The sequence below is a fragment of the Podarcis muralis genome, chromosome 5, assembly GCF_964188315.1.
Source record: "Podarcis muralis chromosome 5, rPodMur119.hap1.1, whole genome shotgun sequence".
NCBI classification, from domain to species: domain Eukaryota; kingdom Metazoa; phylum Chordata; class Lepidosauria; order Squamata; family Lacertidae; genus Podarcis; species Podarcis muralis.
In genome coordinates this window covers 36,524,246-36,551,157 of record NC_135659.1, presented here as the reverse complement: position 1 = coordinate 36,551,157, position 26,912 = coordinate 36,524,246, and the positions used below count along the sequence as shown (strand labels likewise).

General features: G+C 41.5%; 1 protein-coding gene across 1 annotated transcript in view; it reads left to right on the top strand.

Annotated features, from left to right (window-relative positions):
• The first annotated feature begins 1,293 nt into the window (after positions 1-1,293).
• Positions 1,294-26,912, top strand: part of ST6GALNAC5 (ST6 N-acetylgalactosaminide alpha-2,6-sialyltransferase 5) — a 78,686-nt gene continuing 53,067 nt past the window's right edge. The window contains exons 1-2 of the mRNA XM_028733056.2: positions 1,294-1,573; positions 2,804-3,088. Of these exons, the coding sequence (XP_028588889.2) occupies positions 1,559-1,573; positions 2,804-3,088 (300 nt within the window). The 5' untranslated portion in view covers positions 1,294-1,558. The remainder of the gene's footprint in view (positions 1,574-2,803; positions 3,089-26,912) is intronic.

The window sequence follows — 26,912 nt, the reverse complement described above, 5'->3', positions numbered from 1 at the left end:
TTGGTTCTCTTCAGTTCTAAACCACAAATTGAGTAAATGGCAAAAAAAAAAAAAAACAACCCAGTGCCGACAATCTTCTTTGAAATAAGATAAAATGTGTTTACTACCTGATCGTTTTAGTATTGTACACTTCTGATAATCAGTTTTACTTTCTTCTTTTAAAAAAAATCCTTAAGTGCTACTTTTGCAACAGACTAGTGATTGTATTTGTTCCACCGCTAGTCCATGAGTGAATTAGTAAAGATGAAAAATGGATTTCAGAGACAATTTCAGCCTTGAAAAGATACCATTTGCAACTATGGATAGGTTAGCTTGCTGATACTTTTCTCCTAAATACTGAATAGATATAGGTTAGATGGGAAGATATATATTACAGTGTGATGGTTATGTGCAATTTGGAGAGAATGTGTACATAATTAAGACATGCATATTTATCTAAAGTATCATAGTGTCATTTTAATCACTTCTTAAGAAAACAACTTGAAAGGTGCAAGGAATGTGAGCAAGGAAAGTATGAAATTCAGTTTACTTTACTAAAGTTTTATACCAATGAAATTTGAATCATTAATAAAGAAGAAGAAAAAGCCCCAGGGAAAGAAAATGGGACACATAAAATAAGCAAAACCATTTTATTAATAGAGAAAGCTATAATCTAAAATTAGTACAAAGCAAACATATTAAAGATTATGCTAGGCTATGTGATATGAAAAGCAACCAAATATGCTTTATGAATGACTGGAAGGAAGGTAGGATATGTGATATGGATAACTGGCTCACAGACATAAGACCTAGAAAACATTTAAACTGTAGTTAAATTATCAAGCACTATGAAAAGATAATGGAACTGTTCACAAAAGAGTTGCTTGGAAAACATAACAAAAGCCTAGTGAGAGATAGAGAGACAGAATTAATGGCCAGAAAACTACAGGCACTTAGGTCTTTAAGAGGGAAATGATTAGGTAGAGAATAGTGCTTTAAACAGGAATTTTGAAGAAGATAATTGCTGGTATTATCAGCCTGCAAGTACGCCTTGTATTTTTTAAATATATATATTGGTCAGGAAAGGATCGTTCACTGATCGAATATGCCATTGTAGAGTTTGTGAGTGCAAATTTAGGATTCCTTTTCCCGTCTCCTGGAGCGATCTTTTCCCCTCTCCACAAATCGGAAGAAAGTAGGCACCTGATTTTCACCTAGGGTTAATAAAAGCTAAACGTAAACTGTTAAAATTCTACCTATGCTGAGCCCGAGAAGGGGCTGTGAGCCGGCGCGGCTTAGGACCCAGAAGGCCCCGCCAGGCGGCAGTTGTGTAGATCACTGGGAGACTCTAAAAGGGTCCAGTTTTAATTCTCTCTCTAATCTCTGCAACAGCCGCGCTTCCCACAACAGCTCAAGGTTGGGCTGATCCCGACTGTGGCTTTGGATTTTTTTATCCCCGCTCCCAATCCCCGGCGGAAACCGCATTAACCGGCTCCTTCGCAATGGAAACCCTCGAGGAAAAAGTGGCTTCAGTCGCTCGAGCCTGAGATCGCGGTATCTAAAGGAGAGGGGCACGAAAATGAAGACGCTGATGGTAAGTCAGTTTCGCAGGAACTAAAAATGGTCCCAGATTACTCTCCCCCCCCCCCCCGCCTCCGGTCCTTAGGAACTGTGAAGCGAAACCACCAGACCTGGCTGGGAGTTGTCGGGGGAGACAGACAAGAGAGACCCCAGCCTTCCTTTGGGTCGGGTGATTTCAGCCTCTGTGCAGCTTGCCCTATTTATTTATTATGGGCATTTTTGCTCCATGGGCAATTTTGCAAGGGGGTCCTGGGCTGAAACCTTGTCAAGGAAGAGAAGCAAAGGAACTTCCCGCCTGCCTTATTTTTAAATAGCAAATAGGTTCACATGCCATGATGATGGCTGTTGGTGTTCAGCTGAACCGACTTGCCTTGCAAGGAGGGATCTCGGGCGCTTAGGGCAATAATCACGGGCAGGCACTGCTCTCTCTCCCACCTAAAAAAATGCAAAACGTGGGAGCAGTGGGAATGGCAGCGAAAGGGTAAGCCGGGAAAGTGAGAGGAGGATAAGAGAGAGGGGCTTAGGAAGGCAGGGGTGGGGGTCAAATTCAGGAGGTAGCTGCACTTTTCAAGAGGCTTCTCTGCTTTGGAACTTGCAGGGGCTGGAAATAGACGGTTCCACCCCTCCTCACCCCGGCTTCTTCCGCCACCCCAGAGATTAAAATGGTAGCGCTGAGTGGCACCCGCCCGTTCTCAGCAACCTGCAGGGATCTCTCCATAGAGAGGAGACCCAAGCCCTTCCAGAAGAAGTTAAAACTTGCAAAGGCTACCAAGACGCGGAGCTGCATTCTCCTCACACCCATCCGCATCCCCGCCATAAAAAAAAAAGACAGGGGAAACTTGCAAAAAAGGGCTGCCTCACATGAGTAGACTGGCGCGGGTGTGCAGAGAGAGAGAGAGACGCCGAGCTTTTATTGACAACAATCAGAACTCCTCCAACAGTGGCGGGTTGCAAAGGCGAGGCGGGAAGCGGCGAGGCGCGCGCGGGCGGGCGGGGAAGGAGAGCGGCGGGGAAGCGGGAGACCTGGAGGGGCGGCGACTGAGCCGCGAGGGACCCCGGCGACGGTGAGCCGCCCGCGCGCAACGCCTCCTGGCCGCCGCCGCTGCCGTTTCCCGCTCCGCCATCTCCACCACGTCCGGCCTCGGGCCCCGCAGCGCTCCGCTCGCCGCCTGCCTGGTGGGGAGCGCCCTCTCCCCTGCGCGCGGCGGGTTCTCTCAGCGTGTCTCCTTGTCCCCCTTTTCAGCGCCATGGGCTGGCTGTGTCTTTAGCGCTCACCACCATGTGCACTAGCTTGTTGCTCATGTATGGTAGCATCGGAGGCGGAGGCGCTGGTAGTGGCGGCGGCGGCGGCGGCGGCAGTAGCGGCGACGGAAGCCCGAAAGAGCAAAGTCAACCGCAGCAGCAGCAGCAGCAGGTGGCGGTGACGGCAAGCCAGAAGCCGGAGAGCCCTCAGCAACTGGGCGGCAGCGGGCAGAGGCGCCTCCCCGACCGCCCCTTGGAAGGCTACATCGGGGTCCTGGACCACAAGGTGAGCGCAGGTGGCGAGGTGGGGGGGGGCAGGAGGCGAAGGGCGGACAAGGGCGCCGAAGGGAGAGCTCCTCTGGCTCCTCTGGGGCCCTTGGCTTGGGCCGACTGATGAAAGTTCTCCGGCAAAAAGGGGTGTGTATAGACATTTCTGTTCCATGAACTATGGGGAAATAGCATGGGAGTTAAAGTAAGGTAAAGGGACCCGTGACCATTAGGTCCAGTTGTGACCGACTTTGGGGTTGTGGCGCTCATCTTGCTTTATTGGCCGAGGGAGCCGGCGTACAGCTTCTGGGTCACGTGGCCAGCATGATTAAGCTGCTTCTGGCGAACCAGAGCAGTGTACGGAAACGCCATTCACCTTCCTGCCGGAGTGGTAGCTATTTATCTACTTGCACTTCGACGTGCTTTCAAACTGATAGGTTGGCAGGAGCAGGGACCAAGCAACAGGAGCTCACCCCGTTGCAGGGATTCGAACCTTCAACCTTCTGATCAGCAAGTCCTGGGCTCTGTGGTTTAACCCACAGCGCCACCCACGTCCGGGAATTAAGGAGGCCTGTACAATAAGAGCCACGCTCTTCTCAGAGGCACTGAGAGTGGAGTGCCCCATGGACATATAGCCCTGTGGGATGTTTTTAGGGGTCACGTTGCCATTCAAAAGGCTGCCCTTTATTGCAGGGGCAATCAGTCCAAATTATTCTGTAGATCCCTTTGGATCACTTTCTGTGGGGGGGAAACAAAAAGCAGCAAATACATGTTGTTAACAATAATAATGAATTCATATAGAATCCTATAGAAAGGACCACAAGGGTCATCGAGTCCCACCCTCTGCGATGCAGAGATCTTTTGCCCAACGTGGGGCTCAAAGAGATGAACGTGGGGCTTGAGATGAAGAGGCTTGTGCTGTTCCAGCTGAGCCAGTTTTATTTTATTAATATTGCCTGATGGGATATCTCAGAGCAAACACCACATACTGTCTATTGCTCGTTAAGAGAGAAACGTTTCTTTTTTAAAAAAATATACTTAACATATTTTGAAGAATGAATGGAAAATGTATATAATTAATAAATGTAAAACTCAGTAAAGGATAATAACAGAAAGAGAGAGAGAGAGAGAGGAATGTTTCATTTGTATACAGTGGGTGGTATCCTAACTAAGGCTGCAATCCAAATCCCAAAGGAGGCATTGGATTGCGTGAAGATGTCCCCCCTCTTGTTTCTGCTGGCTCAACTAGCGTCCCATGTGTGGGTAAGCAGAAGGCCTACTGGTGTCTCTGCCAGCAGAGCCCAGCAGAAAGCCCCCAAATGGGCTGGAAATCCCAGCTGGATTCCCAGCTGATTCCACAGCCAGTGCCAACCAGCACAGAGCCTAATTTGGGCCCAATGGCTGTGCCGTCTTCCACTGTTGCCACCATGAGTGGATAAATTCAATGGGTCTGTTCCCTGTATGACTTAGTCAGATACCACCCACTGGTTTCACAACTGGGAAGTGTCTTAACAGTGAGTTCTATTACACTGGGAGCTTTTCCAGACAAAAAAAAATTGGCGTGGCCTAAATTATCAGAATCAAACAGATAAACAGGCTTTAATCACTCCCTTTTGCAGAAGTGTTTTCGTGAAAAGGGCACTACCTTCAGAAAGAATTCCTTCCTTTAAAGTAAGCTCCATCTGCCAGTTTGTAGGTCTACCTATAATGGGCAACTTCTGCTTCTTAGCAGATCAAAGTCTCTAACATTGGTTTTGAAGGCTTTGCAGACCCCACAGAATCAATATTCTCAAGGGCAAAGGAAAGATAGTTGGCTTTTTAAAAATAAAAATAAAAATGGTGCATACAAATTTCAACCTCTCCATTGGGCCTTGGATACATGATACTGATGATGCAATGCTGTGCATGCTTTGTGTGTACTATACAAACCTATTTGCAGAAGTAAAATTTGGTGATGTAGATAAGTTCAGAATGACACTCTTGTCAGTAGTAATATTTGCTACAGAGGATACTTTCAAGACTGATAGTCTCTAATTGCGTTCTGAAGCAAAGGTGACAAAAGTATGGTTTTCTTAATGCAGCAAGAAGTGTGGGAAGAGGTCCCAAATTATTGTGGTGTAATGGGATTTAAATGTATATTGTGTGTGGAAAAACCGGATAAAATATGTGCACACAAGCACATGCCTCCTAGGACTTCACAGTAAATTCTTAGCCTGCAATAAGCTACTATGTCACCAAGAAGGCTTTGAGCCTGCCTTCTCTATTTCTACCTGCAGAGAGCTGGGTGTTGTCATTGCTTTAACACATGGGGGCAGTTCAGACAGGTAGTCTGAAGACCATTCTGTTCCATACAGGAAGAGCAAGTGCTCTTTGTGCACATTTCAGGTGGCTGTGCAGAGTAAATAGGCAAGATTTTACTGTGATTTTGGTAGTAAGCATTGTAGTAATTGTTGTCCTTTGGTTGTTTTTAAAATCATACATCTACTGATAGGAGTTACTTAAAAAGCATGATTAAGCGATACAGGAGATGAAGTATGGATTAATTTGAGATTTAAAAAAATTAATTACTGCACCTTTCTAATATAAGGCTATGGCCCCTGTGTACAGTTCTCTTGAAATAAATGCTTTACAAGTCAACAAAATTTAGGTAAGGGTGCTTCAGGACTGGAGCCCTTCAGCACTGCTGAGGCATTGCTTTTCTATAACTAGCTAGGAGTAGAGCTGAGACATAGGGCTGGAATTCAACATCATCCTATGTGAGTGTCCCATCCGTCAATCCTCCTGCTCCATGCTGTTCTGGGAGTTCTCCCATAACTGCCACAAGCCCATTCTGGCAGGCGCCAGAGGGTGTTGTGGGACGGAGGGGGGTGGGAGAAGCCCCATTGTGCAAGGAGGAGCCCTCATGCAAGATTTGCACAGATAGGACTCATTGGGTGAATCCTGCCCAAAGGTTCCACACACTGCTTAATAGAGTGCTTTATTATCCAGCAATGCCATTCCCAACGGCAACCCAGAAGACTGCTTTCTAATGCCTACTACTCACAAGTAAGTTCTTGTTGTCAGTAAAGCTCAGTTTTCATGCTAATAAACGGTTTTATTGCGCCAGGTTTTTGAGGACTGAGTGACAAATAGCCCCTGGCTTATCACTTGAATGAAGTCCGTCTCAGTTGGTCCCCACGTCGGTTTCTTTTTCCTGTGGTAGAAGAAGTCTTTAATTACTGATTTCTTGTCATTTAAATCATTATTTATTTTTTAATGGTGCCTTTAATAAAGCATTTTAAAAAAGAAAAGAGAACAGAAGAGTAGAAGCCACCACAGGACATTCTGCAATTTACGTTGCAGTCTTAAGCACTCTTACTAGGAAGCTCAATGGGGCTTCCTTCAGAGTATACATAATGAAGTTTATTCTGTTAGAGAGACTATTCAATGAGCAAATCTGAAGCTATTTATTTCAGGAGTCCTCCACCACGCATCAACAGAAAGCAATAAAGCTGGCTGAAGATGCAAAGAGGAAGCATTCAGTGTAAAAGCACAAAATCCCAGAAAGACTTCAAATACTGTGCCTACCTACTGGACAGACTTTCTTACATATGGCATACGGCTATTTAGTTATCCGGTTGCAAGAATTGTGTTCTACCCATAAGCAGGTCTAATAACATCGGGGAAGCAATGGACTAACAATGACAACATGTGAATGCTCTATGAAAAGTGTATAAACAACAACTAGAAATTCCACAGAAGAGAGCAATTTTGGAAATACAGTGTATTTAGGAACAAGGTGTTGAAGGTTGTGTCTGACAGCAGTACTAAAAGATACGTAGAAAACTTTGCAGTTTCTATCACAACTTCACCTGAATTTTTTTTTAACATTGTATTTTCTCTTTCCACGCATCATACATAATTCCTATGGGATCTGTTCATGACTATGTGTCAAAAGTAAACAGCTTCCTCCCTTCCTTTCTTAGTAGGTTCAAACACTATATATAGCCTTGATTTGATGAAAGCAGGGTTGTTCTTTCAAGAAAGAAGTATCAGCGCAATTTTCAGATAATTTAACAAAAACAAAATGAAGTTGACAGCAGTAACAAATACAGAAGATAATGTTGGTCACTTGCAGATAAATACCATGTACAGAACTTGAATGAAAAGACAGTTCAGTATTACTCATAATACATGGAAAAATAAATAAAGGGATCTGGTTCAAGTGACTTGCTTTTTCTAGTTGTAATGAGATATTTCACTACCGACTTAACATTTGGAAACTGGAAGAAGGGAATTTTTTTCTATAGAAATAGTTGAAGGAAAACCTCCAAGTTTTAACTGGTCTGAAGACTTAGAATATGTTGCTTTCAGAGAGCATGATGACTAGCATAATTTAATGGTACCACACTGATATATATATATATATATATATATAGCTCTGTTCCAGTAACAAGAAGCCGAAAGCACCAGCCTGAAGATGACGAGTGAGACCTCGTCGAAACGTCGCCTAGACACCCCAACTTTTACACGGGAAGACACCCGAGGACACCAAAACCTGCATTCCTATACCCGTGAAAATCTACGAAAGCATATATATATATATATATATATACACACACACACACACACACACACACACACACACACACACACATATCTGCATGCATATGCTATATATATCTATATCTCTCTATATATATTTAATGAAGAGTAGTTCTGCAAATAGTTTGAAATCTCCATAGTCTCCAGTACAGAACATACTTGGGGACATAATTACTTTGTATAATTGAAGCAAGAGAGAAAAGGTTATTGCTGTTGTAGAACAAAAATAATAATAATTCTCTTCTATGGAGAACTTTTTGTAACAGATGGAATCTGTTGAGGGTTGCTGCTTCATCTCTTGTGATACAAGATAAGGCCATGAGGGAATGTATCTGGTACTCAATTTAAGCTTTACATCAGTTACTTCTGCTCATTATGTTGGTGTATGTAGTTTTCAAATATCTTTCTTTAAAAAGCCAGGTATGCTTTGTTATCAAGTAAGCCTGCAATCTTTTGTTCACTTTCCTAAGAGTAGCACCCATTGAAAGTTCACAGTCAAAGGGCTTGTGCTGAGCATATAGATAGTAATGGAGCATTTGCTGTTCAATATCCACCAACAGGAGTCTTGGGGTGGAATTCAATGTATCATTAAGCGGGGCTATGCATGAGCAGACCATGGTCTGCTAGTGCAACAGAACTTTCTCCCCTCTGTTCCCCCTAAGTCCCCACCCCCTAAAGTTCCAGGGGTTTCCCCAGAACTTTGGAATAGGAGGCAATCTGGATGGTTAAAGATTACCATTTTTGCTCTGAAAGGTGAAGTAGTTGGATCAGCTGTATGATCCCTTTGTTCTAGAATAGGCTGTCCAAAGGTTTCTATTCTATATAAGACGATGGAGATTACCACTTACCATGAAAGCTTGAAATAACAAGTTTTTACTTTCAAACACATCACAATTTAATCAGAATTAATCTAACATTCTAAAAAGCATTGCATGGAGGGGAACAGGTCAAATAATCAAGTTAGTGATTAAACTATCTTTTGTTTAGCATTAAAAGGTTAACTATGCAATCGTGTGCATGGATATGCAGAAGTAATTCCTTCCCTTCAGTTTCCTGGGACTTACTGTCTAGAAGTGTGCAGAGGACTGGTTAAGTATCCAGTCGCTGCATCCATTTACAGAGGAAATCTGGGGGTTCTTTCATTAATGTAACAGTTCCTCTTGACCAAATAATGCAAGCAAATCATATAGTGTTGGGAAACAGCATTGCTTGAAGGAAGAATCACAACAAACCAGTGATTGGTTTGTGCATGCTCACAAACTCATTTTGGATTCTGCTGTGCGCAGGAAAATAACAATTGGCTTTCTGTATGGATGAACCAATGCACAGTACTGCTGAGAGCTGGGAACAAATCACTACTAGCCTCTATTGACAACTATGATTCAGGATGTGAATGCGCATCCAAGAGAACAGAGAGGCTACCAGATCTTGGATGAGGAGGATCAGTCACCCAGGTGTGAGGAGGCATGCTGCTAAAAAAGATAAGAGAGAATATATATATATATATATATATATATATATATATATATATATATATATATATATGTATATATGTCTACTTCAGATTGATGCTCAGCAGACAAGCCTGAAGGGTCAAATGATACAATAAGCCATTAGTTGTACATATAATCCTTGTGGGTAGTTCTGGTTTCCATAAAGGTCATTGATGTTACCATACAGTTACTCTACAACCTTGAGATTGAAGCCAAATATCTAGATGGACAGGTTCATTTGCATATCACATCAAACTAGCCTTTACCAGTCTGATGCCCCCCAGATGTTTTGGCCTATAACTCCCCCCAAGTTTGCACTACGACTCCCATGCATGAGCTGTAATAAAACATCTGGGCAGTGTCAGGTTGGCAAAGGCTACATTAAACCATAGTTAAAATGAACTCAAGTTTAATGTGAATGAGCAGTGTTCAGTTCACGGTTTATTGCAGAGAAATAAACCACGAGTTTGTTTTGTCCCCAGCAGAGCAGGGAAGAGAAATTTGGAAACTCACATTAAACATCATTCAGATGTTGACTGCGCATGTTGTGTGTGTTCTTTGTTCCCAGCAGCATTAACTATTTCTCTGAGCTTGAAAAATTGCATCACCGGTTCATTTCATTCTGATGATTCTTGTTTAAACTTTCAGTGTGCATTAAGTGATAACATTCTATCTGTATCACAAAGCAGTGGAACAAAGATAGAAAATGGTACCTTTTGCTCCATGCCAGATTGCTAGTTTCTTGCAAGCAGCTGTCAGTCTTGACTTGGCACCAGCTCTGTTTGTAATCCCTTGAAGTACTTTATCCCTTATTGCTACTAACTATGTATCAATTAGCTCAACATGTTGTGCATTTAAAATTCCACATCATTATGTATTTACTGTGGGAAAATATAGGAACTTATTGTCTTATTGAGATACTTTTACTGTGCTTTTTTTGGGAGGGGGATAGTTTGACTATAAAGGTGTGAAGCTTTGCCCCAGCAAAAAAAGCTGCTTTGAATGTGACCAGAAGGCTGGAACTAGGCATGTTGGACAGTTCTTTCACTCTGCAAACAATACGTAATTGATTACATTTCCCCCCATTTCCATTGCATTTCCTTTGTATTGAAATGAATGGGGTGGAATAACACAATGCTAACACGTAATTAATTACATAATTGCGCCACAGTGGACAGTGAGACAAATAATATAGTTTTTTGCAGGAAACAAACTGCATTCGAACAGAAACAGTGCTGCATGTTATGCATACAGAGCAGAATGGAAAGTGATGCCTTCCTACATCCCTGGCTGGAATGCCATATTATTAAGGCCCAGTGATGCGCTTGAGACGGTAAACATACTAAAGAGATGTGCTGTGGTCAGAAATATGCTCACTTCTCTCTGATAGAACTGGGCACATTGGTACCAGTCCATGGAGCAAGCCAGTTTGTGGAATTCAGAGACTCAGAAAGGGAATTCAAGACAAGCAAGGTGGCAGGACGCATAAGTAACAGCAGCAAGATGAAGTAGCGGCCTCAGTTTACTGAGACCTAAGAGCAAGGCTAATCCCTGAGGTTCTACATAATGTAGGGGCTGGTCCCCATTTCTCTTTCTGCTGCTGTGTGGCTAGAATTTAATCTCAAGCACTTGCTGCTAGGGTGGAAAAGTTCCGTACTACTGTCCTCCAGCAGCAATAACTTATTTAATCAAAAAGTGCAGTAGTGCTATATATATGTGAACTTAATCGGCTAGTTACAGCTACTCAGCCTCTGGCCACATCATACATCCCGGGCATAATGCTATCCTACATAAATTCATAATCTTTGATGCGGCTTACTCATCACCCACACCTGCCCACAAGTATGGGAGCATACTAGTCACTAGAATTGTAAAAAGATCAAAAGGTTTAAATTGCCTCAAAAATTGACAACTCTGCAAATGCATCAAAATTGCCCAAAAAATTATTTTGCATGAGTATTAGCTAGGTCTTCTGTCTCTGTGTAGTGCAGATGTCTTTTACTTACTTACACACACACACACACACACACACACAGACACACACACACACACACACACACACAGAGAGACACACTATACCCCCAGTAAGAACTAAAGCATGTTAAGGAGACATAGCTGGCTTTTAATGCGATCAGCTGAAATAGAAATTCCTTCACCCAATAGCATTTTGCTGAACGAAAAATGTGGGCTTTAGCTTTTAGTATCTTTTTGTCACTGGCTTTCTGCTTTAACCTGCCCTACATTGCTCAGTGACACATGCAGATAATGGTGCCCATGAAACAAAGGTGGCATTGATATTAAGGACCATGGTGTATTAATTTAGCTCCTAATTAGTGTAATCAACTCAACTGAGCTTTGGTGCTGATATAAGCTGATGTGACAGCACAAAGGCCACTTTCAAGGTGAGGCTGGATATTGCATTGTCTTTGCTTCTGTCCTACACAGGGTCTCTTCATTTCCTGCTCTTCCTGTTTAATTATGGAATAATTATGGAATGTTCTTATAGAGAACACTATTAAAAATGGCCAACATTCTTCAGCAATCTTGCATACAGCAATCATGTACATTTCTCCTCAGAAGTATGTATGAGTGGATTCAATGAGCTTACTCCCATGTAAGTGGCTACAGGGTTGCAGTCTGTATATTTGGGGGGGGGGGGGGAATCTTCACATTTATGCGTGATACTGTGGCTCAGAGAGAGAGAACTGGGATATCTTTTTAGCAGCACAGTGGAAACCTTTAGGGTAGAAAAAAAATGGGTGTGGGCTGTTCAGCTCTGTGGTGCTTTCACAGCAGCATTGCTGAATAATGCCAAAGGTTGCAGGGCCAGCCCTAACATTAGGCAGAGTGAAGTGCAGTTCATTGCCTCAGGCAGTTGATTTCCAGTGTCATGAAAAGGAAATGAATATATTATAATGTTTTTTTTTTTTTTACTGCCATAGAGAGGGACTTATGATATTTTATGTCTCAAGTGCCAAATGGCTTGACTGGCCTTGATTTGTGATGTGGCAGGGGTGGAGCGAGGACACCATTTTATGCTTAGCCTCAGCCAGCAAAATGTTTTGAGTCAGCCCTAGGAACCTGAAATGTTGCAGCTGTTCAAACGATAGTTTTCTCGACTGTGATTCACAGAAATGCTAATACAGTATGTAATAAAGAGTAAGTGTTACGTGGGGGTTTTTTTTGAAGCAGCATTCTTAATTGCAGTATCAGATTGGGTATTTTTGTGGAAGGGAGAAGGCATCTTCCTATCGATGTTGAGTCAAGGGAAGTTGTAAAGAGAAAATATATAGCAGAAGTGGTAAAGGTGCATTTAATAGACTTTTTTATGCCATCTCCTTTTTGATAAGAAGACTTAACAACGTGACTTAGGAGTTTTGCTCTTCTGAAGGTCCTTTGGAAGCACAAGGGCAGATGGAAGATGTAGTCAAAACAGCTTGATGAAATAGGCTATTTGATAAGAAATAGCCTAGAAGACGGAGAGGATACTGTCTCACAGCAAATTATGAATTGTGAACATGCCTTGCTTATTTCTTATAGACTGTAAAATTTGCCTTGCCAGCCATGTCAAGTAACCTCTGGTTTCCAGTCTGTTCAAGTGTGTTATTAGTACATGTTAGATTTGCTCTGGTTTTAGTACCCATAAAATAAATATTTTTTAACATCCACCCTTTCCCTTATATTAAATTTGAATACATTTTGCCCTTTGGTTACAGGAAGGTCAGGAGTAGATGAAACAGTTGTAATAACACTGGATAGCACATTAGTCCTTGCAGTTCCCTCTAAGGGAAAATAAAATCCAGCAACCGAAGAGCTGTGGAAAACATGTACATCTATATATGAGGCACAGTGTATATAGGGACCTTTAGGGAAAAGTGTTGTACTTGGGAAATTGTTTAGTAAGAAATAATCAGGTATAAAAGGACATAGCGCTTCTGGAGATGGCATTTGTTATCAGGAACATGTTCTCCTCCAGTCCTCCAAATAGTGATAAAACATTTTGCCCTGTTGCTCGCGGCTCCAGAATGTGTTTCTCAACTTGTTTCTCCTTATTTCTCTTCTCCTCTCTTCTGCCTCCCCCTGCCTTCCTACACAACTTTATAATTTCATCGTCTGTGTACAAAACCTCTCTCCTGTTCCGGTGAAATTCACCTCCATTATGTTGCAGGAAAGCACAGGATAGCTTTTTTAAGCCTGTGGCCAGCATTTGCCTTCCTTCTTTTTTTATTATTTTATGCCGGGACTCTTAATGTACCAAGCCAAAAATGTAATCCTCCAGGGATGTGATAAACCTCCAGTTTTTGCTCCCTGTCAGGGGCTGGGATGGGCTATGTTTGGCTTAGTGGATAACAAGTTGCACAGGTCTGTTATAAATACAGACCTTATGAACTTTCCTTATTTCTTCCAAAGCTCCTAGAGTGCACAAGAATTACTTGATTGTCACAAATTGCTGCTGGCCTTTGGCAGTTGCAACTGTATAGTTAAAAGGGATGAAGACTTTGAAGGTGTCTCGAAACTACAACTAACCCAGAATGCAGCAGCTAGACTGGTGACTGGGGAGCAGCTGCCGGGACCATATAACACTGGTCCTAAAGGATCTACTGGCTCCCAGTACATTTCCTAGCACAATTCAAAGTGTTTGTGTTGACTTTTAAAGCTCTAAATGTCCTCACCCCTGTATACCTGAAGGAGCGTCTCCACCTTCATTGTCCAGCCTGGACAATGAGGTCCAGCTCCGAGGGTCTTCTGGTGGTTCCTTCACTGTGAGATGTGAAGCTACAGGGAACAAGGCAGAGGGGCTTCTTGGTAGTGGCACCCTCCCTGTGGAATGCCCTCCCATCAGATCTCAAGCAGATGAACAACTATTTGACTTTTAGAAGACATCTGAAGGCAGCCCAGTACTGGGAAGTTTTTAATGGTTGATATATTATTGCATTTTTAATATTTTGCTGGGGGCCACCCTGAGTAGCAGGGACAACCCAGTCAGATGGAGACATGTTGTTGTTACCAAAAATGCAAGAAATTTCATTTGAAATTGTATGAGTTTTGATTCATTTATTAGTTGACGTGTTTCAATAAAATTGGTATTTCAGAAGGAAAAAAACATGCTTTCTTTGCTTTTAGACAATGCTTGCATATTTCATAACATACATCTTTTCCTGCTTGGCAGGGGGTTGGACTCGATGGCCCTTGTGGTCTCTTCCAACTCTATGATTCTATGATTCTATGATCTTTCTTTAGAAAAACATTTCCCTCCTCTTACAGACAGGATGTTGCTTGCCAATTTTTGCATGTACATGTATTTTAAAAATGAATAAAACAGCTTGCCAATTAATCAGGGCATTCTTATCAGTTTTTCTTAATTAATTAAGCAAACCAATTAATTGCTGCTGCCCTAATGAAAGCATCTTGTTGGATGTGGTGATACGTGGAAGGGACACATGCATTAACCTTCTGATATTTTCAGCTCCTCTTGGTAGCAGCTACAGAGATCATATTTTAGTTTTTGCATGTATTTCACAGGATAGCATTATTGTATTTATTTTCAAATATGACTTCATTTTCTGTGTCTCTTAAGGTTTTGTGTGTGTGTGTGTGTGTGTGTGTGTGTGTGTGTGTGTGTGTGTTATGCATGACTGTATTATGTCTTATTTATGTTACGGTAAGTGAAAAACAGTGTTTTCAAGAATAATTCATACTTTTAACTTTCTCTTGCCATGATAATCTTGGAAAGTCTAACAGATGGGAAGGGAAGATTAATGCCACTTGAAAGCCGCAGATTTAAAGGAGGCTACATTAAACACAGTCTCGGAAGCTCTTAACAGACACTTTTAAAAATTGTTCCATGTGATGAGGTGAAGTCCATGGAAATTGTTTGTCTGGGTTGGGGGGAAGGTGGTAATCTTAGAGAATATTTAAGGTAATGTGTCTGACAAGAGTAATATGAAATTGTGTGTTCCTCTTATATCCTGATACAAAGGTAGTTTTATTTTTTGTGTGAACTCAGAATAATTCTTTTGAAGCAAACTTTACAAAGTAGTATAATTTTTCTTCCTATCCCCTCCCTCACCCCGCCAGCTAAATATTTCCACAATGGATGTAATATTTCCATCTTGGTCTCTAGAGCCATATTTCCCTTGTCTTTAGAAGTAAAAGTATAGAGCATTATATTATACTGTGTATATTAAAGTTGTTCTCCATACGTGGGAAGTTTTATGAACCTTCAGGATAAAGTTAAGCTTCTCTTTCAAGCATGTTACTATGACAAGAGTGTTAATCTTCTACTGTCGCAGCCAGGGCTTGCTGTGGTCTTAGTCTAAGCAGATGTAAGTGCAAATAAATTAAAAGGAATCAGCCTCTCAGATATTTATGTTTTACCTTATTCTAAAGAGCAAAGGATAAAAAGGGGGGTGCTGTACCAGATATCCTCTATAAGAAGGCTGAAGCTTATACTCAGCTGCATCATAAGTGCTTTTATGTCTCTACCTTTGGAAGATGAAACTAAATTTTCAACAACAACAAAATCCATGAAAATGAGATGTACACTTGGGGACAGGAAAATCATAACACATTCTGCTTTTCCCTAATTAAAATTCCATGGAGTTGTCTCCAGTATGTTCGTGTTTTATTACATCAGTAATTACTCTTACTTTTTCCTTCCAAATTGCACATTAAGCCACTAAGGAAGAACGCATTGCAGTTACAGTGAATATTTGAACAACGTGTTATAATATTCACACAACCCTTCCCAAGTTATAGGAGTGGTTTGCATGAAAATGTTAGATATAGAGTTAAAGATTAAGCTTTCAATTTATGGACATAATAGGGCATGATATAGTGAATGTTTGCCTTCCTTAGGCATATGCGTATTGCATATTTAAGGCTCAAGTGAGTAAACATAGCATTCTTACCTGTAATGACCCATTCCATAACTTCAGTGTCTTAAAATTTAATTTTCTTTAAAGATGACACCTACAAATGCACCACCATTTCCCCCCCCCCCTACACTACAATGGAATATCTGAGGAACTGGAGCAGTTCTGACTAACCAGGCCAACAAGTGGACAGCTCCTCTCTCTTCCCACATGAACATATAGAGATGGATCGCCTACATAGGTATAAATTGCAAGGGATTTTAAGGAAGTCACCCAGGTGGTCCCATGCAATTTGCATGTACATGCAAGGTAATTGATGATCCTTTTCTACGTGTACAAGCAGGGACAATGGAGTTCGAGATGGCCTTCTGGGTGGGCAAAGAGGAGCCCTACCCTCAACCTACCTGAAAACTCTAGATTACCTTGAAAATTGTAGTGTATGGTTGGCTGCTTTTATTTTGTTCTAAACTATTGTTTTTCTTGTTGTAACCCTTCCTGGGGCTTTATGCTGAAAGATTGGTAAGGAGAATGATGATGGTGGTGGTGGAAACCTGCATACACAAGAATTTAATTGCTCTGTTGTAGGATCTACCTAAGATTTGCAGCCTTCCAATTCTGCTTGGCTGCAAACTCAATGGCACATGATGGGTGTAATACCTTTTAAGATCTTCCTCCCCTTCTGTTAGCTTATCCTATGGGTTTTCCCAGTGCCCTCTAATGGAGCTTGCACAGGCAGTGAGGGCCAGCCTAGGCTGTTCCTTCAAACTGTCTTATTATTTGTGGCCCACAACCTGGCGTGCTCAGCAACTGGCGCTCTCCACTTCCAATTACGCAAATGTTCTGAAGGCATGCAACCCGCTGCTTGTCGCTCAGTCATTCTCTTTTTACTAATTCTTCCAAGGTTTGACCACAAGGCAGGTGCACAAATGTTAAGGTCACCCTGCAATGTTGGCTGTCTTCAATTTCCCATAGTGCCTCCATTAGCTTTCCTTCCCATGCTATCTGCACTGATAGTTCATGCACGGTTACTTGCTTACAGTCCTGGCCTTTTTGTCACAACGGTAGCACACAGCTGTGGCACTAAATGAGTGGTGTCGGGGTGATAGCCTGCTACCGAGGGAGCATGGAATCCCACCATTTTCATACTTTACACTATTGCTGAGTTGCAACCCTGGAGGTTTACTAAAAGGTCAGTGCTTTCCTTCATAAGCCACTGACCTTTCTTCTTGATTATCTTTGTGAATTGCTGCTGTCTTTGGGTTAATAGAACTTTGTAATCAAGGGCTGAGACTGGGGGCCATGAGTAGAGGTGACAGATTGCTGATGTGTGGTAAACACAGGGAAACAGACAGTGGCATTGACATTATGGAAATGTAAACAATAACAACCCCTCCCTAGGAATACAGAGGAGTGCACCATAGATGGATTCAGCTTTTTTGAGATTTTGCCAGAGATAAATGTAATATCTGCTGGTAAATATCATTGCACAGGGCTTGCCTTAATCTGTCACTCAGCTCAGGGGCAACGCATTTTGTATATTCAGTAAGGCAGGTTTCTTCCTTGAGCTTCATATTTCTATTTCTTTATGGGCCACTGAGAATAGGCAGAGGTATTTTCTTTCCAATATTGTCCTGGTGCAGTAAGTAAGAACAAAGCTAAATTGGATCACTTTTGTGGAACTCTTCTTTGCACGACAATTGTCTATAATGCAGTTAACCCAGTTTAGTCTCAGTACTTGCTTGAAGGAGGTGGCCACATTAAAGCCAAGTGAGAATGGGATATGTACTACGTGTGATGGCTTTCTTATGGAATTGTGGTATTCTAGTATATGGGGGTGGCATGCGCTGCCCCACTTGGCTTGTGCACAGAGTTGCAGTAGTACTGTGGTGTTCATTGGCACTGTATCACAGATGAGTCAGAAGATGTGAGTGGAAAGAAAAGAGTCCTGGTAAAAATTGGGTGAGGATGTCAGAAGCTCTTCCGTTTTTAAATAAACACAGCTTGTTCTTCCATTGTTAACCAACCAAGTGTGCTTAATCTGAACTATGGTTTGTTGTGAAGCTTGTTTCAACAAGCCATAGTCAAAATGAACCATGGTTTAGGGTTCAGGTGTATTGCTGAAGTGTCATTAATAATAATTTTTAAAAATAGTGTTTCCAATTTCCTGCTCACAGTCTTGGAGGGGTGGTGGAGTGTATGAACCTGAGACTTGCTAACCTGAGACTTGATATGGCTATCTCCCATGATTATAAACCATGCTTGATCATCATGCCATAACTGGCCCAACTAATAATAGAGGAGTGGATAACTAAAAGCCAAGTATTAATGAGCCTCCCATCACTTATCGGTCATCATGTAAACATAACCCTGAGAGTGTAAACAAGTTATCCTGGGAAACTCAGAAAATCTTATCTGTAACCACACCTTCTTGCTGGGAAAAACTGCCACAACTGATTTTCTGCCTGCCATGTAACCACTGAACAAGAGTCCTTCCAGACAATCCTATCCATAAAACCTGTTGTTTTCATACAAACAGAATGTAGTAGATTCTGATTCATTTATGTGCAGGCATAAAGTGGCAATTTAATGTATGCATCAGGTGTTGCTAATATTGTTCGTTCTTCCTTTCAGGCCCCATTTTTCAACACTTTCATTCTTTAAGTCCTCAGGATAGATTGAACTTAATAGCCAAATAAATAAATAAAATTCCTAAAGGGTCTGTTGAGAAACAGCAACAAAATGGAATACTATCAGCACCTTCACCTTATGGGAAATTTAACAGCTCCCATGCTGAATACTTATTTCCCTGTCTTAAGCAATTTGCTCAAGCATTTCTCTAAGCTCTCACTGGGGACATGTGCTTGTTGGACCAGCACTGATCACAGGACACAACTCCCGAACAACACTTGGTGATAAGTAGTTGTTGAGAACACAGCAGTAATAAAGCCTTTGTGTTGTTGTAATTGACAAAAACCATTTTGTCTCATTTACAACCCAAATGAAATGAAATTTGAGGGTTTTTTCTTACTGAATATTAGACAAACAGGAAATACTTGTTTTGTAAATATTGCTATTTTGTATTAGCCAATATGCTGCTTATGGTGCCACCCTAAACATGTCTACTTAGAAGTAAGTCCTACTGATGTCAGTAAGTACTTTTTAATATGTGAGCCACGATGCAGAATGCATATTTTCAACCATGTAAAGAGTCCTACAGCAGATTGATAAACACACAAAAGTAGGGAAGGTTGTGAAACACTTGGCACCTAGCTGTAGCACCTAGCTGGTAGACCACATTTGGCTCAGTATGTAGGTGTTTTCCACCATATTACACGGGAGGCAAGCAGCAACACAGGATTGAAAAGGGACTGTGCCCTGCTATTTCATGTTACCTGCTTTCTGGGAATGCCACAAACTTTTGCCTGTGGCCTATGCCACAGCTGGCCCTCCGTGAGCATTCTTGTTACTTCTCCTTCTTAGCTGGTGAACTTACTGACTTGCCAACAGCCATCTAGTGAGTCCATGGCAGACCTGGGATCTGGCCACCCAGTTCCATTTAAGTTAGAGTTGTTTCATTGGCTTTATTCCTGTGCAGCTAAAGATCTCAAATAGTTCTAGTGACTCTGTATTACTGCTGATTCTCCACCACTGTTATAGACCAGGGACATCCAACTCCCAAAAGACTGCAATCTACTCACAGAATAAAAAACTGGCAGTGATCTACGCCTTTTTTTTGGGGGGGGGGGGTCAGATCTAAGTTGTTGAGCTTTTTTTTAGAGGGGGAGGTCAAAAATGTTGAGCTTTCTTTCAGGCGCTGGGATCCTCTTTCCCACACACAAGCGAAAAAGAGACCACGGTTGACCCAAACCTCCCAGGAATCAACCAGTCGATCACAGTCAACCAGCTGGACACCCCTGTTATAGACTGATGTATTGGGAATTCTTTGTTTTATTCCTTCCCCATATAGCCAGTTGGCCATTGATTTTATTAGGAGCTTAGCTAATCCAAATGTACTGGATAGTAGCTATCACTATACAACACTGAACAGTTGCCTGAATTTCCCAACTTAGTGTTAGCTGGGGTTGTTGTTTTTTTGTAACCAGCTGCTGTATTTTCAACCTAGAAGTAGGTTAGGTGAAGCAACCTTGTTAAAGATTGCATTACTTGATACAGCTTTGCTCTTGCAATGATACATTGATCAGGCAAACTCAGGAAGCCAAAATGCAATCCTATACATACAGAATGGGTAACTTCCAGCTCTTGCCCAGATATGGCCTTACCCATGGCTTTCTACCTGGTCCAACTTTCCCTCACATCCACACCCTTCCTCTCTTTCCAAACTTTGTAAGGTAAATATTATTTGTTTTGTATGGAAGCCAGACAATGCAATGTTACAGTTGTTTCTAAATAAGTAAAGGAAACTAAAATTACTTCAGCATAGCTGAAAAAGAGTCATTCTGCCTTAGAAGTGTCGAGAAAGGAACATAAAATAATGTGGCTTTTATCAGATCCTGTAGGCCAGTGTTTCCCAAACCTGGGTCTCCAGCTGTTTTGGACTACAATTCCCATCATCCCTGACTATTGGTTCTGCTAGCTAGCGATGATGGTAGTTGCAGTCCAAAAATAGCTGGAGACCTAAATTTGGAAAACCCTGCTGGTAGGCACTTGTCTGTGACAGCTCAAGCCATAGCGTTCAACTATGTTTTACTCAGAGTCATGTTCATTAATTTCAGCGGAACTACTCTGATTAAAATTTAGTGGAACATCACCTGCAGCAAGCTATCTGCATTGTTATCTTAGCTGTATTTGTTACCATTGCTTTCTTTTTGTTTAGGGGGCTGGGAGCATTTTTGTGTGTGTGGAACAGTCAAAACAGTTTTGGGGACAGAGAATCAGTGATTAGCCAAAACCTCATTATTCCTCTATGCTGTCTTGAAAGGGCAGGTGACACATGCAACAGGAAATCCTTCTCTTTCAAGCAGCCAAGAGAAGCTGAGGAAACAGGCTTTGTCTCCCTAAGAAAAAAAGAATATAATTTAATCACATGATAAGCTAATTAACTGAAGCGCTAAAGTCCTATTGTAGGTAAAGCCATTGTATTTTTAACATGAAGTAAATCCTACGGTTTGCTTTGGCCGAGAAATATACGGTCAAGCTGCAGTTGCCTAAGCTGTGGAACAACTTTTAAAACGCTTTGGGGGGAAATAAGCCCAAAACCCAGCACTTAAAAATGCATTATTGTATGTATACAGATGCTAGAAAGAGGTGTAAAAAGGTAACAACAAAAACAGATACTGTAATTTACTGTAATTTATTTTTATGGCATTTTTAGCATGTGCATATATTTTCATCCTCCTATGCTGATGTGGAGCTTGGAATAGAACACTTCTGTATTATCTTTGATTAACCGGGTCTTTCTTCTTCCTCAGCCTTGTAGAAAACAAAGTTAGACCATCCTTTTCCTCCAACCTCCGGCTGTTTGCGTGGTGTGGCAGCCACATTGTTTTGATGATTTCCCCACTGCAACCACATCAGAGATATTGTGGCATGTGTGGAAACTGCCTGGTCAACACCAAATTTATGCACCCATGTATCTCAGGATCTCAGTGGCACCTTCATAGTCAGGATAATGTTTCAATCGATACCTTATCTCCAGAATCTGGGGGGGGGGGGGAACCGTATTCTTTTCCTCGATGTGCAATCCTCTTCATGGGGCAGTGTTTGTATAGAGGTTCTCAAGCGAAGGGTTTGCGTATTCATGCATTTCAACGCGTTGCGTATTCCCGCATTCCAATGGCCTTTGGGAACTCAGAGCATCTGCTGTGCATGCAGAAGCTCCCAGCTTCAGTCCCTGGAATCTCCAGGTTGGAAAAGCTTCCAGAATGAGATCCCTGAGAGGTGCTGCCAGTCTGAGCTAGATACACAATGGTCTGACTAGTATAAAGCAGCTTCTTACATTCATAGAAGGTTTTATTTTGGTTTGTCTTAAATGAAGATACATGCACTATGTTCATACCATACCTTTTACTGTTATGCCATTTATTTCCTTAACTGGCAATATGCTGAAAATTGTGCATGGAAGAGTTCTAAAAGGTCATCATCTTCATCTTAATTTCAATAATCTTATTTTCACTCCTGGTTAATCATGATAGCAGGTGATGATAGGGCATGATTTACAATGCATATTTGGAAATCAATGCAACATTTTTTTTCCAAAAAGCCAAGCCTGCTTGAATGCAAAGCTTTATTTTAAAAACAAAAACAAAAGATGAAAACAGGAGCCATTTTCCATTAGTATTCATGTCATGCTATATGTATTGCATTGGCTGTTTAATATAATTTATCCGACATGGTACATTGAACCCTGTTGAAATCAATGAGAAATGATGATAGGACCACTTATTGTACACATTTGTTGACATTTAGAGTTTTGAGTTGATGAGTATTATCACTTGATATGCATTCATAATAAACAAAAGATGATTTCTGGGACAGATAGGTGTTTGCCTCCATGTAGTTTGGAACAAAGTTGCAAAGATACTGACAATGGGTAGGGGCTCTGGAGTTGTAAAACCTATTTATGGGGAGCTCAAGAAATGTGTATTTAAAAAGGAACACAATGTGCATGCCAAATATTGGTATATAAACACCTTGCACATAGCTGTAAATGCCTTATTGCTTCTAGTGAATAAAAATTCCTCCTTGCGATCCAGTATAGCCCTTCCACTGCCCTGTGTAGCTGCAACTGATGTGTAGCTCCATTTTGTTGCCCAGAATGGGATATATAGCAGCCAGCTGCCACTACTCTGTTCTGTTTCTTTGTCTCCTGATTGAAAGAAGCTGAGAATGCTCAAGCTTGAGTAGCCATCAATGCCTACTAGTCACAGTGGCTAGGTGCTACCTCTGCTATAGGAGGCAGCATGTCTCTGAATGCCAGTTGCTGGGAATCACAAGTGATGAGAGTGCTGTTGAATTTGGGTCCTGCCTGAAGGCATCCTTTAGGCATTTGGCAGGCCACTGAGAGAGCAAGATGCTGGATTAGATGGGCCCATTGGCTAAACCCAGCAGGCTCTTCTTACGTGTGTTGTGTTTTCTTGAGACTGCTCTCAGCTGTTCAGGTGAGTTTTGGAACCTGGTGCAGGATTCTCTTTCAGACCTTTGTAAGCCAGAATACTATACATAGAATATTTTGTAATCGGAATTGCTTGCCTACAGTCTAGGAAATAGTCTCAGTTCCTGGGAATGTTGATGAGTAGTTTGTGCCTGCACTATTTGACACAGTTTGCTTGTATGGGAAGCTTGCCCGCCACAATTCTCTTGATAAAACTTGGTTTTGTGAATAGGTCTTTAGACTGAAGAAACCAAGAGGAGGACAGAAACATCTCCAGGGGAAGGGAATTCATCCCCCACCACTGGTACCATGTGCTATGTGTATTGGGTTCCGATATCTGACCAGTTGTACAATACAGTGGTACCTCGGGTTAAGTACTTAATTCGTTCCTGAGGTCCGTACTTAACCTGAAGCATCACTTTAGCTAATGGGGCCTGCTGCTGCCGCCGCGCCGCTGGAGCACGATTTCTGTTCTCATCCTGAAGCAAAGTTCTTAACCTGAAGTACTATTTCTGGATTAGCGGAGTCTGTAACCTGAAGCGTATGTAACCTGAAGCATATGTAACCTGAGGTACCACTGTACTATTTATAGATTTGAGTTTTAATGGGCAGCTTAATGAGACCTTCATGAGCTTTTTAAAAGACTTTAAACGTTTTGGTGGAAATAACATTTGCAGCCATTTAAGGGTTCTCAAAACAGCCCAGTTTCACCTCTTACCTTGCAACTGCAGTTTATGGCAAATTTTGTTGCTCTTTACTCTTACTTATATAGCCACATTTTATTCTGTTGGTCCCTGTTCTCTGCATGGATTTAATTTTGTCAGAACCTCTCAGACTGAAATGGATAGAACCACCATAGGGGAGGGCTGTGAGACTCCCACAGACTGGAGTATGTGTTCAAACCAAGAGCAGAAAATTCTCTTCTGTATAACCATAGCTATAAATGACACACTCTCTCCCCTTGGTTCTCACCAAATCAAAGAACTCAGTTGTATACGCCTTTCCCCATCAGTGGGCTCCATATGCCACAGAACCCACCACAATCTGTTCTGGGCCCCAAGAACAAAGACCAGCAGTGAATCTGAGCAGAAGCAACCATTGAAAGGTGGAATAGTGGTAGCATCCATTCCCAGAGCTCTGCTTATGAGGATGAGATCCTGACTTAGGTGCTTCCAGGATGACTCCACTGGTGCAATAAGAAGAGTGAAGCTACACGCTACAAGAACTCTCAGTTTGCCTGGTTGGTGCCGTTGTGACCATCTATAATGCCCAGTACCCTTTTGTGGCAACCCCTCTGGATAGTTCACCTGCTATTTCAGCATTCGTTTTCTAGAAACTGCCTTTCCTCCCCCATTCCTCCCTTCCTTCTCTGTCGCATTCACCAGCTTGACATTTTCATGATTTGTTAGATCACCTGCTTTTGTTTGCACGAAAAGGGATTAGCATTTCCCATCAAGTCAGTGCCATCTTTTCTGTTGTTCTTAAAAAAAATAAATGCTTTGGGGGGGGGGGAGTGAATGTGTCTTTCTATCCTACCCTTTTTATATTTTAGTCAATCTGGGAGTTCAGAATTATGACGGGGTCTTTACAGTAAGCTGGAATGCCAAGCAGCAGGACTATCTGCCTCCACCTCTGGAAAGCGCAAAGATTTCCTCTGGTTAATTGGCCTGTATTACAAAGGTACTTGCAAACTCTTGAGCAAACAAAAACACAAAACTCAACCATTTCAGGTGAAGGCCAACCACAAGCCAGGCACCCCAGGAGGTAAATGAGTTGTTAAACTTTATGAAGGCACACAGCAGGAATTGGGAAAGAGTGCATAGTAACGTAAAGGTTATATTCTCTGGGATCATCTTGCAGTAGTGTCTGGAGTTAGTACTGATCCCTCCTCAGGCACTTTCCTTTTGATAGCCAACCTTTTCTTGCCTGCCATGTTTGCTCTGCTGATGTGCTGGGTGCTTCTTTCATCCCCTTTTGTGTCTTAACCTGTTTTTGATGTAAGGAGGGGAGGGGGAAGGGAAGCTGGAGAATTTCATTCTGCTTCCTCGCACACTTTAGAGAAATGCTTGAATTCGTAGGCAGCTCTTCCTTTCAAAACAACCTAGGATCGTTATCCCTTTCTGAAGTTTCCTCTGTGATTAGCCAATACATGCGCAGACACATTGCAAAGCAATTGTTCTTCATTGGATTTTGAATCTGATTGTTGTGCATTCAGACATACGCTCTGTCCTAAATCTGCATAAGCATGAAGGGAGAGGCAAGATGATTACAGATCTATGTTGTTAAAAACTTCATTGTGCAAGATGCAAACTGTTAGATATATTTTGTTGACAGGGTTGTGTTTTTTTTAAGGATCTCATTAGATTTTAATGAGTGGTTAGAGTCCTTTGCTGAACTACTCCATGGTGGCTTTTTCATGATAACCAGGTGGCTCACTGAAAGAATCTTATCTTAAAACACAGAGCACAATCTAGTTGCTTTCTTCTCCCTGGCTACATAACATACCACTCTGCTCCTCTTTCTGTGTACAAAGAGTTGCCCTTGCAATGCCTCATAGGGTGCAGACTTTATTGTGCTCCTAGTTTTTATTATTTTAAAATGTCAGTTTATTTGGGCATCATCAGAATTTTGGGAACATTTATTATGATAACATAAAGAAGAAAGGCATGGTTATCTCACACTTAAAGCATTAAGAATTAAGATGAACACTTCAAATGAAATATTTTAGAATACTTCAGAAAATTCCTTGTTCCTTGCTGCAGAAATGTTCTATCCTGAAAGCATCCTTAAATATTCTTTCCTAGGTCACAGAACTTAGAGGTGGATGTAGATAATTATTCAAAAAATCAGTTGCACAGCTTTTGTTATTAATACGGAGAAATACATTTTGCAGAGTGTTGGATGAAGTTTTGATTGCTGACACTCTTGGTTTGTTTGCATGCATGTTTGTAAGCTAATATAATGTTTTGGCAAGAGTAATGAATATTTCTGTATGCATATAATTAATTCCATTAAGAATAACACATTTTGCAAATGATACAGAAGATACAGAAAAACTGAGAACACAGTGAATATTATGGTTCCCATTAGCAGGATAAATAGGCAGCCAGTATTTTCTTAGTTTTTCATAAAAGCTAGTAAATAACCTATTTGATAATGGGCCATTCCTCTTTTTGATTAGTATAATCCACCAAGCAGTGATTCAGCGTGAACCCCATTCATTTAATCGGGGCTCACAATGTCAGTGAATTGTGATCTTCAATTTATAATTGTTATTTAGCATTGGGGTAAAAAAAGGTTTTGAATATGTAAAGTGCATTGCTTCCTCTGTTTAGAAATTAAAGGCAGCATAAACAGGAAAGATGCTTATTTCATTTTGAGACAAAATTATTTCTCTGATAAATATTCAGCATTATTTAATGCTTTCTTGACTAACCATGCAATCCTCGCCACGTCTCCTGAAGTAAGTCCTGTTGAATTCCATGGAGTGTGCTTCCAGATAAGTGCAGTTAGGATTACTGCCTTAATCTGATTCCATTTATATGACAGAAATACAAATATTAATCTTTTGTCTTGTAGGCTACATCAGTATGTCTCAATGTGAGGGGTATCCTAGTCCACTTCATTACCCACTCACCAAACTAACTATTGGGAAATTTAAAAATGGCTGTACTTAGATTTCCTTATTTATAGATCAAATTTGCAGGCAAATTAGCCTCTCTATAGTAGATAAATATTGTGGAATTACAGTCAAATGGATCCAGAGTTTCTATCACTTTT